Source organism: Mustela nigripes, chromosome 12 (genome assembly GCF_022355385.1).
Source record: "Mustela nigripes isolate SB6536 chromosome 12, MUSNIG.SB6536, whole genome shotgun sequence".
Classification (NCBI taxonomy): domain Eukaryota; kingdom Metazoa; phylum Chordata; class Mammalia; order Carnivora; family Mustelidae; genus Mustela; species Mustela nigripes.
In genome coordinates, this window is record NC_081568.1 from 6,823,983 (window position 1) to 6,840,208 (window position 16,226).

Consider the following 16,226-nt stretch of genomic DNA (forward strand, 5'->3'; position numbering starts at 1 on the left):
ACTGCGTGTCTATTTACTTAACATATCTCTACTCTCCTCATGATAGTAGTGGGAGAGACGGATTTCTGTTCATGCATGATCTTTGCCCTAATTCCTAATACGATCGGAGTTGTCTTCTTCCTAATGACCAAAGTCACTCTGTACTTCTGAATCTGCTTTTATTTTAAGATTTGCAATAAGAACACTGTCTTACTAGAAATAAGACTGAAAAAATTCTAATGAGACAGGACACTGAGGAATGCATTGGAAGAGAGCCACACGTCTTTCAGTTGGTGAACCCACCTGAAACATATACTTTCTTCAGTTTCTGCTCCCACGAAACTGGAGTGATAGGACTGTTTTGAGGGTTAAGTTATATCATGTAATAAATCAGAAAAAGGCATTTTGGGGGATGGGATACATATAGTTATTCTAATTAATCTCTAAACATAATTGTGTCTTACAATATGATACTGGGTTCTGGGGTGTTTGAAAACATTCTAGACCAAAAATACTAAATCTGAAAATGCCATGAGCTCTTTATTTGAGCAGGCAATGTGACACGCCACACTGCTTTCTATTAAGTGGTGCAAAATATTTTAGCTGCACATTTGGATAGATTCACAATGATATTTTTGACTCCCATGCAGGATGCCATGTGTTGAAGACACGAAGACCAGGAGTGAACTTTCAGTCTTGCAAGGAAGGCAGAGTACGTTCATGAATGTTGCCTGACAGCATGGGGAGGGCTAACTACTAAGTGAGAAAGAAGCTCAGACAATGGTGCGACAGGACTGAGAGGGCTGAGAGGTAGAGCAGAGGGATTCCAGGAAGATGGCGTGTGCAGGCTGCCTTCTGAATGGAGTTGGATGGAGCTCAGCTGAGTGAGAGGAGAATGCCTGGTCATGACGGCCCCAGGGAACGAGAGAGTCGCGTGTCTGTGGCATGACCAGGATCAGAAGCAGAGCAGCATGGCTGGGCTGAGGTTTCCTTAGGATTCCTTGGAAGCATACTGATGTGAATAAAATGTTGGTGTTTTGCTTAGGCAGGAAAAATTTGGCGGGGGTGGATAGCATGTATCAAGTTGTGAAATCTACGAGAAAATTAATTTGTGATTCCCAAGAGGAACTGAGATACAGCTACAATGTAATGGCATTTTAAAATTTCGGACACATGCCGAGTAAACAAAGATATAATTACTGGTAAAAAATACCTGTTTATACTTATTATGCATCACTTGCTAAAGACATTTCATAGTAATTCATGTTATATATTATGATTTGCAGATGAAATTAATGATCCAGAATTTCAATTAGTCACTAACTTTAATATTAAAAAACTATTCACTATTGGCTTATCATTACATGATTTTGATTAAATACAGTGATTTTTTACATTTAAATTTGCTTTTAATATGCAATTAGAATATTTGATATGTATTGCCAGTAATGCTAAGTGAGCGGTTTTCATTAAAATCTTGGTAGGTGGATATAACACTCAAATTTTCCTGAAAAATCTGTTTTAAAAACTGAACAAGACTGATACTCATATTATGAAGCATTTTGGGAAAACCAAGACTAAGAAAGAAATAGTTAAAGAGTAAAGAGTATTTGAAATAAGCAAAACAGGAGTGCTCCTGGGAGTCTAGCAACTGTCATCAACTTGGGCCATCAGCTTCAGTTTCTGACATGACACAGTCAATCCCACTTCCCCACTTGTCACATACGGCACCTGAGTTGTTTCTCTTACCCTCCCGGTGGATCTCAATTGTCATGAAATTTGTCTTTTAACAAACATAATGTCTTTCTGCAGAGGCCAGGTGTGCCCCCAGGATGAAGCTGTCCAGGGAAGGCAGCTCAGCTGTGGTCAATTCTGTGCTCAAGGACCAAAACCAGGACAAAGAGGACACATGGAGTATTGATGAACCAACATGAGCCCTTTGCAGCTCAGGGATGTTGAAGTCGCCCGGGGGGAACAAGGACCAGAAAACACTGTGTCCAACTGCCCAAGACGGAAAGAAAAGTATCTGTGGTCACTTCATTCAGGGAAAAGTCTATGTTCTCTCCTCTACAGAACAGAGGTAATGAAAGGGCCACAGTGTCCTCGCCTCCCCCGCCAATCAGAGAAAAATGAAGACATGCTTACTCTTTGCCCATCTCATGTTTCTTTGAGAGAAGCCCTGCTGTGGCTGAGTAGATGAGGGTTTCATAGGCAGAATCAGAAGACACTGGAGACTACGAAAAGTTGTCATTTACACTTGAAGGATGCCCAAGGGGTCAAGGAATACACCTAAACTCTTACACAAAGCTTTAGAAGACTGTAAGTCCAGAGAAAACATTTATATTACGCTGACTCCTTATAATTCACCCAACTTAACAGTTTGCCCATGAATGAGTCATGAGGCTTAAGTGCCAATGCCAGAGAATCCCCCATGAGAACACAGCCAAGTCCAAGGGAAGAACTTCTCTCTGTGTCAGCAGAGCACTTCTGGCAAGGGAGGCATCTACTCTGGGTTCCCCGTGCCTTCCCCAACCTGGTGACAGCAACAAGGAGGGTAAGCACTTGGCTCTCCTCACTCCTGGCCCTGTCCAATCTCCCTCCATCAGTTGCCTGAATCATAGCCTCTCTGGGTAGATAGATATAGGACACAATGGGGGACTTGGGACAAGGAATTAATGAATATCCCCTGACAGAGGCTCCTACCAACTGAATGGAGCCATGCTCACAGAAGCTAAGACAGGGTAGAGCCTCACAAACTGCCAGACAGACCAAAGCCAAGGACATAATGTAGTACCAGGAGCAGAGTCTGGCCTGACTAGCCTTGTACCTCTCAAAGTGAAGTGGTTTAAAGGCAAAAAGCAAATCTTGACAGGTCCAGGTGGATTGGCCAGAGGCAATGGGTAGTATACCTCAACAAAGAAGGCAAAGCACATATACAAGAGCTATTTGACTTTTTTTTCCTTTTCTCTCCTCTCTTGCCTCTTCTCTCTCCCCCCTTCTCCCTTTCTTCCTTTTCTTCCCTTCCTCCCTCCCTCCCTCCCTCCCTTCTTTTCTTAGGTCTGATTTTTAATTCTACTTGGGACAGAGAGAAAAGTTGAAGCTAACCCTTCAACGAGTATGAAAGGCATGAAGAAATAGCATTCACTAGCCATGCCAACTCAGCAGGACCTCCATGAGCAGACTAGCCTAGGAAAGAAGGAAGGGCAGGAACCATCGTCGACTGAATTCTTTCCATCTCCCAGACCCATTATGTGCTCTTTGCCTTTGTGCTCCCAGTACCACACTGAGTGGTTTGCTTACAATCACACACCATGTAAAAGCTTATCTAGGATCCCCCTGAATCTGAAGCTCATGATCTTTCCATACACAAGTATTTTAGCAGACACATGGGGTTGGTTATTTCCTTAAGAATCATTAATTCATTGGATTATGCTGCAAATAAAAAGATTAAGGGAAGCTTGGTGTATAAAAGCCAAGGTGCTACTGACCAGGATAACTCAGGTGCAAGGATCTGGAGTCGAGAACACCGCTGCAGCCCAAGCTTACCCACAGAGTTCTCTACCCAGCTTTAAACGGGGGAGTGCAAAAGCTGGAAGCTGGGGAGTGGACATCTACTTATTGTGAACTCTCTGGCCGTGTTTCTCAAACTCAGCTGAGGTACAAAAGTTGGTAATGACAACAATTATCTGACTTTATACAAGTGACTAGAACACACATTGCCATTTAGGAAACAGAAACATGCTCGTGAGGAAACTGAACAGAAAGCTGAATCCAAAACTGTTGGCTGGCTAACACATCACCAAGGAAAGCAGAGAGCCTATCCTAGTAGATCTGACCTATGAAATATTGACCTATGAAATATTTTTAGTGATCTTGCTTGTTCTTAGAAACTGTGTTCTCCATGGAAACAATGATATGATTACATTAAAGTATGTGACCAAGAGGGGCGCCTGACTGACTCAGTCGGTTAAGTGTCTGACTCTTGGTTTCGGCTCAGGTCAGGATCTCGGGGTGGTGGGATCAAGCCCTGCATCAGGCTCCGCACTGGGCAGGGAGTCTGCCCAAAGATTGTCTCCCACTGTCCCTCCTCCTGCTTCCTCTCTTGCTCTCTCTCTCAAATAAGTACATCTTTAAAAAAGATTTGATCAAGAAAAAGAAAAAAAATATACTCATAATCCCATTGTTGTAGAAGCAGCTCATGACATCTCTACAAGACGGTGTTCACAAATGTTCTTTGCTTTTATTGTGAACCTGAATCAAAGTATGTGTTTATATCATTGCCAAAGATGGATCTGCCATGAAGCTAAGGAAGCTTAACCTTCTTTACTTCACATTTGTTAAGGAGCTAAGACTGGTTGACATTTTGCATCCATAATTGTGATATTCTTTTCCTTAGCAAGACCCCTTCCCAAACTGTATAAGCTTCAGACCCCACAAAATCTGTGTCTCTCCCTATTACAGAAAAAACAGTAGTATGACTTATGCTTCATAAATCACTAGTTAAGCTTATGTATGCTCATATCTATCTACCACATTTTAACTGTTCATTTTCTGACCTACCCAGGACCTGGAGGTATTAACTTGTGATTCCAATAAAAAAATAGCATTTCAGCCAAGCCCCTCTTACAGTGTGTTAACTAGATGTTGGTGAATGTACTTTGTCTTTTCCTCCTATTTTTTTTAAAGTTATAATGATGGCATATATGTACTACTGTTTTGCTTTTTGCTTTTTTCAGTTATTATCACATAATGTGTATATCTTCATAGTCATCATTTTTTGGTTTCAGAAAAATCCACAGAGTGAATACTCCATCCAATAAATACATGATAACTAGTGATTAATTCTCTTACTATTAGAAATTTAAGATTGGAACACGGGCTGTGATTCAAATATAGCTTAAAAATAATTGGACAGGATGTCAGGCCTGAAGATTAGGTCCTGGTACAGTATAGGATCAGATTTTAATGATGAATTGATTTTGGGATAACGTCTAAGGTAATTCTAAGGTCCTCTGGCTCAAATCCACAATAGATATTCAGGAGATTTTATTTATACCAGAATTACTCATTAGACTCTGAGCCCCATGGAGACAGGGTCAAGGGTGCCTCATTCGTCATCCTACACTCGGGGGCTCACTTGGTGCTTGGCACGTATTAAGGTCAATAAATATATTATGAATGAATTAACAAAGGAAAATCACAGTCTTTAGAAGCTAATCCAAAGTCAATGCAAACAAAAACTCAAGACATTGAGATTTGGAAAATATCAAATTCATTTTGAAGGGAGAATATTTACTTTGTAAATTGAGTATATGTCAAAATTCCTTCCGAGTGTTTATGTGATTCATTACTGAATGGCTAAAGTTGTCTTGCTGGAAGCTGGAAGACCTTAGGGGATCCTGCAATTTCTCTCTATACATCGCATTTCTCCTGCAAGACAGACACTGTCTGTAGACGATATTTAATTAATAAAGGTGCTGACATATAGCTCCACGTTTTCAAACTTTGCTCTTTCAAGCAAGACATGTTCTGCAGTAACCTAATCGCCATACTAATCTTCTTAATGAGTGTTAATTTCTTTATCTAAATGATACTATTACAAGCTAAATGAATTAAGAAGGGCTAGACACCCATTCACAAATGGAGCCAATCTCTTTCTTAATGGTTCCATCTTTCCCTCCAGTTTTATAAAGCAAAACTTCTCTTCTATTTTATATGTGGACAAGGATGCTCCTGGATTCCAGCTTTCTTCTCTCCTCAATTACTTCTTAAAACTAAGCAAAAATGAAACAACAAACACTTAAATCCCAGGGGCATTTGATCCTTTAGCTATTGCTTTATATCACTACACTCTTCTGCAAAGGGAGTTTAACTCCCTTTAACAATTTAACTGTTGCATGAGAATTTAGGTTAACTTTATAGATTATGAAGCAAAATAGCAGAGAGGGGAAAGGTACTACCCATTTGTAAATCTGATAAATGTTTACTGCCCTGTCTTGAGCTGGGCACCCTGCTGGAGGCTGCGCAGACCGGGAGAGACCAAGCCCTAGTTTGGGTTCATGGTCGGATGGGCTGAATGAAATGTGGCCTGGCATGCGGTGCTCAGAATTCCAGTTTCTGTTCTAGGCCTGTCCAGCAGCTAGTCTCTGCTGACACCTGACCGCTGGACTGATGTCCTCATTGTCCCAGGGGCAGCACAGTGAACTATAAGACAATGCCTGGACCTTGGGGTCAGAGCTCCAGCCCTGAACCTGGGTTTCATTTTGAACGAGGTATGTGACACCTTTTTGGTACGTTTGGCAGGATCCAAACATCTGAGCCCCCATCTCCTCATCTAAAAATGGAGACGACAGGTGACTTGAGCCTCAGGGTAGAGTGGTGACAGGAAATGACAGGAAGAGCTAGCACAGGGCCAGATGTGTAAAAGAAACTCACAGGACTCTATCAATTATTATCATTTATAAACATCTTAAGAGACATCAAATTGTGCATGGCCTTTCAAAAATGAATACTGAAAAAAATTTTTTTCTAAAATGTGAATATGATTTGGAGGGAGACAGGTACTTTAGTTAAGTTCAGTTTTTCTTGTTAAGCATTACAAAACTCATTTATAAAATCGATTTTTCTAATAAGGAATGAAATTACTTATACTCTACTATGGAATATATATTGAACAAAGAAATTATTGCTCAGTTGTTAATTGCTCTCCTATTCCTATTCAGTGTACTTCTTTAGTCACATTTTTAGAAAATTAAAATTGCTTTTGTAAAAAAAAAAATTTTTTTCCCCATAACACATCAAAAAAAAATCTGGTCATATAGATATTAGTTTCTGAAAAATAGATACTTTTCTCCAGCTAGTGTTAATGGGGGAGGTAGTCTTGTCTTTCTATTAGAAAAGCATGGCAAAGAAACATAATGGAAAGAATCCACAAAAATGCTCGGGTTTGAGTCTTCGCATTTTTCTTTTCTCAAATGGAATATTTGAGGGTCAAACACAATCTAGCCCTTTCTGAGTGTGGGGACACAGAACTCCACAGTCTCTCCATTTACAATAAAGTTCTAATTTCCCGAGGCTCTTCTCCAAGTGGGTAGACAAGAAAACAGCAGGGAGATTCAGCTCTGGATATAACTGTTAATCTTCTCCTCCCCAAAACATGACGAAGACAGACAAGTGGCCTTATTCTCCTTGTAGGAGAAAGGTGAACTTGAATGGTTCCCCGGCTGCTGTGCCTGGTGGTGGCCAGCTCCTGTGGTTTCCCGACTGGACTCCACATGCGGCAGTGCAGGAGATGAGGTGGGCGCCGTGACAGCTCGGTTCCCAGACCTGACGCAGGAGTTAGCTTCTCAGGTTGCGGTCACAAGGACCTGGGTTATTGTAATCCTGACTCAACAAGGCGAAGTACCATGGAAAGGATAAGCTGCCTTAGCGTGCAAGCCATGAACTTTCATTCTGGCCCCAGACCCACTGCACATACAGCACAGGCCTGTGTCTTCCTGCATGTTATTTGGTGTCACGCCGCACCCCCCCACCCAAAGTCAGAGCTCGCTGGGCTGTGGTTGGAAGACTGGGGCCTTTCCAGGGGCATTCCAACTTTCGACAAGCTTGCTGGCAAGATCCCAAGTCTCCTTGTCACCCACTGACCATCAGCAACTGGGCAGAATCATTCCTGCACCAGGTCAGTAGGGAACCCAAACCAGAAAAAATTTCAAGCACCCAACGGTTAACTTTAAGAAAAAGGTGTTATATAAAAGATAGTTGCTGGTACTTATCACTCTGTTATTATTGTTCCCCGGCATTACCGCTAACCATCATCGTTAGGGAGATAGTCCCTTACAATATCCCTCAACACGCTGATACCAAAGGAGGCACCATATATTTCATTGCCTAGAACCATCTAGAAAGGAATATTGTAATGGTTTCTATTATACACAAAAACCTCACTTCTACAAGAGAACGCCCACTTTGCAGAGTGCTTTAAATTTTAGACCATATGCATTATCCCATTTGATTCTATAGCAATTTTCACATTACATGAAAAAGTGAGGTCTAAAATACTTTACCGACCAGGTCAAGAAATAGCATGTGCAGTCTGTCATGTGACTGCCAGTCTGTGAGTCCCAAAGCCCAGGCTATGGGGAACCTTGTTTGAGAAAGTATGACCTGTGTGAGTGGTATCTGTGAGTGATATACCCGAACAGTCCATTTCCATACCTATTCTGCCCTTACAGACTGCACTGGGGGGTGGAGTTACTGAGATCACTGACCTCTGCGACCATATTAGATGATTATTTCCCCAAGGGCAATCTTTTCTTGGGGGTCAGAGCCCTCATGCAATATTCCAACATTCAAGTGCTGGTCAGGTGTATAGTGTACTTAGTACTTGTCATTTCCGGACCACCTGGGCCTGCACTTACCCAAACTGAGCTTTGAAGGCCACTACAGTCCACAGTGGACACCCCATGGCCAATGAGAATTGAGTAGGGGTAAGGGAAGGTGCCTCAGGAGAGAGGCAGTGTCCCAAGAGAGCTGGTGCTGAGGACAGTACCATGAGAACTGCCCCAGGGAGGGGATCCTGCGTATATTACATAAATTTCTATAAAAATAAACTTGTAGATTAATGCAGGAACACCAAGTATGAGCATTATTGCTAAGTGTTATCACGCACAGAAGAGTTTATTTTAACCCTGACAACTATTTACATATGTTGTAACATGGCCCCTCCTTTGCAGATACTGGCGGGTTATTCCTAGCCCAGTAAATGAGTTTGCATCGACATTTCTGCACCCTGGGATGCAGGGCTCACAAGAATGTTCAGGTCCTGAAGCCATAAACTGCCGGGGATGCCCTACCTGCGCGTGCGGTAGAACGGGCATCTCTTCAGCGGGACCTTGGCCACGTGCTCCTGCAGACCCACGAACAGGACGCTCTGGCTGTGAAGGATCTGCAGGCTCCGGATGGGCTGTCCCCGCCGCTCAGGAAAGAGCTCGATCTCTTCCAGCAAACAGCTGCCAGCAGCCGGGGCCAGGGGCGCCCGCACTTTTTTAATGGTGCCGTAATCTGGGAGGGCAATGAGGAAGGAAAAAAGCAAAACAAGGTGAGCAGGTCTCACCAGTCACTCCTCCCCTAAGCAGCTGTGCTCCTCCAGCCTGGCTGCACACAGGATCATCTGAGGGGCTTTTACAAATGCCAACACCCGTATCCCACCCCAGGCCTGTTCAGTGGTCAGTGCTGGAGGTGGGGCAGGTGCCAGCAGCGGGTACAAGGCTAGCAAGCAGCTGGTGACAAGAACCTCTCAGCCACCATATGCCTCACCCAGTTCCAAGTGCAGACACCTGGGGCTTCCTGAGCCTCCAAGTAGCCACCTACAGCTCCATCCCATTAGAGGACTCTGCAGGAGATTATCCTGGATTCCTAGCATCAGAGAGAGGTGCTGACCTTGTCACCCAGCCAGGACAGACACCACATGATGGGATGGGCAATCACAGATATGCAGGACAGCAAGGAACACACCTTTTCCTTCTTGCTTTATAAGTTCATCCTTTGCTGTCTCTCTTCCTCCTCTGTCTAGAAAGCCCCTTTCCTCTTTCTCTTCAATGTGTGTTCTTTGGGATGCCCTTCTCTGTCTCAAAGTCCCAAATTCTTCTCTCCCGTACAAGGGAACATCTGTTCCCAGCCTGGTCTCTTCCCTGCCCAGGTTTTCTGCTCACTGTGTGTTCGTGCTCACCTACTCATAAAAGCATGGCTCTGAGTATGGCCTCTGAACCAGGCATCTCCCTGGACTGGCTGTGAAGAGCACGGAGAAGTGTCCTTTCAGCCAGGGAGAGGCACAGCATGGCCAATGCCATGTGTCAGAGACACAGACCCAAAGCACACACTAATGTTGTCCGTGCACTAGGGTGAGGCCCTTGCTGTCGGCCTATAAGCCCAGGGCAAGACACCAACCCACTAGGAGCACCTCCTGAAGCCATCATCAGGCTCCTCTAATCAACCCAGCAGAATCCTGATTTTTCAAACCATTATAATTCTCATCTCGTACATACAGAGAATGAGGCCAGGGAGTTATTCCAAAACCAGAATTAAATCAAGAACCTTTGGCTTCAAGGCTTCCTATCAATCCATACATCTCAAGAAGACTTTGGACAGGAATATGTTTCAGTTTTCCACGCCCAATGGAAGTCCTCAGAGACTTAGAATGCTTCATTTCAAGAGAAAAATACATGTGGAGACGTATATTATCCTGAATTTATTTCACAAAGTATACCGGAAGCACATCTCCGGGGAATCCTTATTGATTATGAATCGACTTCATCATAATGTGTGCGGTATTAGTAAAGCATTGTCTAATTTTCTCTCCAGCTGCCTGGGTAACTGTCTTAGTTTTGAGATAGTTCAGACATAAACGGAATGACGCTATATACTGGGAAGACAAGAAATGTAGGGGCTGTCTTGGAGGAAAGTGTGTGTGTGTGTGTGTGTGTGTGTGTGTGAGAGAGAGAGAGAGAGAGAGAGAGAGAGGGAGAGAGAGACAGACAGACAGAGAGGCCGCCTATACAGCAGGCAGCAGACATTCTAACAAATGGACATCTCACAGATTGAAGTGTGCAAGAAAATGTGCATGTCTTCACTACAAAAGTCAACTGAATTTGGACTTGGTGACCACAGCTCCCAGCTAGTGGGAAATTCAACTTCAGTGATTCGGGGGTCCCCCTCTGCTCAAAGAGCCAAGCATCCACAAGTGGGCATAGCATCAAGCCATGACGGGGACAAGATAGGAGCTTCAGGGAAGGTGACTTCAGGGTGGATGTCACAACTGCAACACCCTGAGAGGAGGTCTGCCCCAGCGGACGGAAGTGCCAGCACAGAGGCCCCGGCCACTCTTTGGGAGGCCCTTTCAAGATGTCTCTGTGACAACAGAAGACATCGTCAGAGCCAGGGGACAGGACCGGGAACCAGGGACTGCCACCACCCTGTGGGCAGAGAGGCTCATGGGAGCCCTTAAGTGAGAGACCCTTGCAATGAAACAAGGACATTTAAAATTTTTTTTTTTTAAAGATTTTATTTATTTGTCAGAGACAGAGGGGGAGAGAGTGCGCGAGCACAGGCAGACAGAGAGGCAGGCAGAAGCAGAGGGAGAAGCAGGCTCCCTGCCAAGCAAGGAGCCTGATGTGGGACTCGATCCCAGGACCCTGGGATCATGACCTGAGCCGAAGGCAGCTGCTTAACCCACTGAGCCACCCAGGCGTCCCGAAACAAGGACATTTTAGAGCGATGCCAGGATGAGTGTGGGGACAGCGTGGGGACAGGGCAGACGGAGTCCAGTAGGAAAGTCGTCATCTTTGGACTACTGACGCACAAGAGTCATGGGAAATGTGGATTCCAGAACAAAGTGCTCTTCAACAGTTGAATAAAGACCTTGAAGTTTATTATTTATATTGTTTATCGATGTTTGTTATTTACTGCTGACGGACTGCTAGTCTGAGAGGCCCGCCCAAATGAATAACAGTTCAACTGTCGACATGCTTACAAGCACCTCAAATTATTAGACAACCACAGGGAAAAACAAATTTTAAGAGATGTTTAAGGACTTGATTTAAAGGATTAGCCATCACTTGTCAAAACATTTCATTTTTTTTTTTTTTTTTTTAGATTTCATTTATTTATTTGACAGGGGGAGAGCAGAAGCAGGGGGAGTGGCAGGCAGAGGCAGAGGGAGAAACAGACTCCCTGATGAGCAGGGAACCTGACACGGGGCTTGATCTCAGAACCCTGGGATCATGACCTGACCTCAGTTTAACCCACTGAGCCACCCAGGTGCCCCTGGTCAAAACATTTCAATGCATACTTCTGCACGTGGTGTATCGCTTTCTAGCAGATGGGATCAAACCCAACCGTGGGGCTGAGACCTCAGACAACAGAACTTAGTGTGATCCATGGGCTTGTCCACCGTCTGTGCCTCTGCTGGGACTCCCCCACTCTATCCAGAGTCTTGTTAAGCAAGGAGCTTCTTGAAGTTCCCCCTGCCTTTGGTGCCGGGACGAGCCCACGTGGACCTGAGTTGACCTTGCAGGAACCTCTGTTTCAGTGAAGTTTTTCTTTCCCCGGTCCCTGCTTTGTTCTCATTCTGATCACACCCTGCTGCCTTGGCGGAGCGCACCTTCCTCAGCTGGATGCTTCCAGAAGACTCGCTCTACTCCCCTGTGTCTGAAGTGAGCGTCAGGACCCGCAAGTCACCACGCACAGACCTTGTGCGTGAGATGCTACCATGGTCCCAAGTCTCCTGAGAGCTCCCTGCCACCTCCATCTCTCCGCGTGCTGGGCACAAGGGCACCCACAGCTCCACGAGCCCGAGAGGCCCCAGCCTTGCACATACAGGCTCTCTGCCCAGAGGGGCCACCCGGCCACCTTCCTCAGACTGCTGTCCTTGTGTCCTTGCTCTGACAGCTATGGGGGCTTCCCTGTGCCCCTCTGCACACCCTCAGGTAGATGCTTCCTCCCAGGGTGTCTGTGAAGCCCAGGTCAGGGCGTTCGTTCACTGTTTGTCTCTTACTCCTGCTCTCTGCCCTCTCTTGGGGGCACAGTTAGGTCTTGTTCTTTTTCTCTCCAGGGCCACTTACTTTTCTTTACATTAAAAAAAATTTTTTTTAAAGATTTGATTTATTTGAGAGAGAGAGAGCATAAGCAGGGAGTGGGGAGGGGCAGAGGGAGAGGGAGAAGCAGGCTCCCCGCTATCAGGGAGCCCAGCGTGACTCCCGAGATCCTGACCTGAGCCACAGGCAGATGTTTGGCTGACTGAGCCACCCAGGCTTCTTTTCATTTTTCAAATGAGTGACTGAGTATCATAGTTGTAGTCCAAAAAAAAATTTTTTTAAATTGAGTCATGGAACACTGTGTACGTTTAAGGCCTGCCGCATATTGATCTGCCACATTTATCCCCGGAGATATGAGTACCCTGTAGCACACTGACAGCTGACACTTCTCCCTGTCACATCATTTTGCTACACACAGATGCATTTTGAACTGCAAACTACTCCTGGAATTCTGAGGGATCTATCTCTCCTTGGAGAACATCAAAACAAAGAAAAAGAAAGCTTAGGTCATCCTGTGTTTCAGAAAAGAGAAGGGACGGGTTGAAGGAGCAACATTCCCGAATCCCAGGACACTGAGGTGACATCACTCTTTTAAGCATTTTCAGCAGAGACTCTAGAACTCCCAGCAGCTGCCACTAGCCCGGTAGGTGGCCAACTGACCTTCCATGCTCCCTCAAGTTCCAGTGGAATATTCTCTCCTCGTCACTTGACACACCGTGGAAGCTCTTGCTCTGGAACAAGCATCTGGAAGAGGCATTTGTCTCTTTCTGCGGCAGAGGCTGGCCCAGCCCATAAAACCGATGACGGGCAAACATCGATTTTGTTCAAAAAACAGTGGCACCCTGGTCGCTCCCAGAGAGCACTTAATTTGTTGTTGTTGCTTCCCCCCTATAACATGTATCAGAGTTTAATTACTCGTTTACTTGTTTTGTGGCTTCTGTGCTGGACCAAAGCACCATGAGGGGCAGACACTAGGTCACTCCTGTGCTCTGATGTAGGCAGAGTGGCCGCTGCTACGGCCTGTGGAGAGTAATAAACATGCTGGGTGAGAACCTCACCGACAAGTGCGGACAAAAGTGTGGAAAGAAGGAACGGGAACGTCATTATTATCTGTGCGTTGGCTAGAAAAAGTCCCGGTTAATATTCAGTCAGCGTGAAGGCGAAACAAGAAACATTATTTCCCCAGGACGCAGAGATGTCAGCGGAAGTGTCATACACGAACCAGGAACAGAGAAAATCATTTTAATTGGTTTCATTTGATAAAATACTAACTCTGAAAATTTGCCATTAAAAATAAAAGCATATGTACCTCCCCAAAACCAAAAATTCAATACTCTACTCAAAGTGACTTGCTGGGTGGGATAAAAAAAATATGCCAGTATCAAAAGTTCAGAAATAATAGAAGCAAAAGCAATGACTCTTCGAGGTAACAATCCGAAAACGTTGACTGTGCACACGGCGAAGGGCAGCAGGAGCCCAGAGCACTTGGACCATCGCACGGAAGACGGCTCGGGGTTTCTGTTTTACAAAGTCAGAGACTTTATTCTTCACGGTGACCGGTTATAATACTAGAATTTTCTTAAATAATGGGCAATTGGTTAAGGGTTGCCTCATATCTACCTTGGCACACAGCTCAAGTTTTTCTTACGATTTTCAGAGGCATAAGCAAGAAACGACCCAGGTCAAGTTAGCCTCGCAGAAGAAGCAGATTATGTTTTGTTTGTATGACGAACCTAGCTTTGTCCGCTCAGGGACTTTTCAAGATTAGTTTCCATTTGTTTTGGGGGGATTCTTTGCTTGTTTCATTTTCTTATTTGTTTTTAACACAAGAAGTGCTTAGAACTTTCTCAACTGTTCTTTAAAATTCTGATAATTCACAAGAAAACAAGAACTTGGCACTTTCTGTCAACTGTGGCTCAGGTCCCCGAGGAGCTAACACAGATGCAGGAATGGCCCTGCTTTGGCGCAAACGCTCATAACAGTTGCTTTTTTTAAAAAGTGCCAACTACGAAGTCTGTCGTAGACACAAATTTGAGAGTCATTTTGGTAGCTTGTCTCCCTGATTGAAAGCCAGGTACATCGTGGGAGAGACAGAGCTACTGTGAGATCTTTAAGATCAATCCAAGCTGATGGTATGGCTATTATTACTTGAAAGACATGAATAGCCATAATCACATGGAAATTCCATTCTCTATTGTACTGAGTAACTTACACTGGCCTCATTTCAGCAGGACAAATAGTATGTTTATATCAAAGGAAGTTACCAGATTAAATAAAGGCTGCCCACTTAAATTTAAATTTTAGATAAACCATGAATAATTATTTTGGAAGTCATATTTCCTACTCAGTAGTATTTGTATTTATCTGAAATGGAAATTTAATTGGATATCCTGTGTTTTATTTGTTAAATCTGGCAACCTTATTACACCCACATTTCATCTGATCATCCCAGCAAGCTAGTTAAGATGTAGCGAGCACACCTCACCCTTAATAAGCATGGGTTTGATCTGAGCAGGTTCACTTACATGTGGATCTTTTTTAATAACCACAGTAAGATACTGTAAATGTATTTTCTCTTCCTTATGATGTTCATTTTTTAAAGATTTTATTTATTTAGTGGAGAGAAGGAGGGAGGGAGAGGACAAGCAGGGGGAACAGCAAAGGGGGAGGGGGAGGCAGGCTCCCTGCTGAGCAGAGAGCCTGATGCCAGGCTTGATCCCAGGACCCTGAGATCATGACCTGAGCCAAAGGCAGATGCTTAACGAACTGAGCCACAGAGGTGCCTCCCTTGTGATTTTCTTAATAATATTTTCTTTCCTCTGCCCCACTTTATTGTAAGAATACAATGTATCTTACATCTAACACAGAGTATGTGTTAATGACTGTCGTCATCGGCAAGACTTCCAGTCCAAGGTAGGCTCTAAGTAGTGAGGTTTGTGGGAAGTCAAGAGTCATATGCAGGCTGTCAAATGCACAGGGTGTGGGTGCCCTTAGCTCCCTGTTACCCAAGGGTCAAGTGTCCATGCATGATTATTCTTACTTCATAGATTAGAAAATTGAGTTTCAGAGAGTAGAACTGATAAGGTTTTTTTTTTTTCTTTTAAGATTTTATTTATTTATTTGACAGACAGAGATCACAAGTAGGCAGAGAGGCAGGCAGAGATAGGGAAAAGCAGGATCCCCACTGAGCAGAGAGCCCGATGTGGAGCTCGATCCCAGGACCCTGGGATGATGACCTGAGCCGAAGGCAGAGGCTTTAACCCACTGAGCCACCCAGGTGCCCTGAGAACTGATAAGTCTTTCTGATAAGGTGCACTTTCTTGTAAGGGATCCAGACATCTAATGAACAGGGATCAAAGACTGTAACCAGGAATTCCAAAGTAAATGTCAATTCAAAGCTATTGTTGAGAAAGCAGTGTCTTGCGTAGGAAGAGGTAAGCTTTAAGGAGATTGAGGTATTCTCTTTTATTCCATGAACTCAGCTATAAGTCATAAAACTTAACCAGTTGGGGATAACATTCTGATCCAATGGGAGTTGCCATTGGATGCCCACAGGAAGGACATGCACAGGAGGCTCCTGCTTCTGGAGGCACCTGCTTCAGGGGGCACGTGTTCCCCAGGTCACTGGGACCACACTAACATCTCTTATGGACCACG

The 16,226-nt window shown here is 44.4% G+C and overlaps 1 protein-coding gene across 2 annotated transcripts in view; it reads right to left on the reverse strand.

Moving 5' to 3' along the window:
• Window positions 1-16,226, reverse strand: part of SEMA5A (semaphorin 5A) — a 444,506-nt gene that overhangs the window by 73,028 nt on the left and 355,252 nt on the right. For both annotated transcript variants that reach the window (XR_009407368.1, XM_059416873.1), the window contains exon 13: window positions 8,832-9,039. Coding sequence is in view for 1 of the 2 variants with exons in the window: in XM_059416873.1 (XP_059272856.1) it covers window positions 8,832-9,039 (208 nt within the window). In the remaining variant the exon portion in view is untranslated. The remainder of the gene's footprint in view (window positions 1-8,831; window positions 9,040-16,226) is intronic.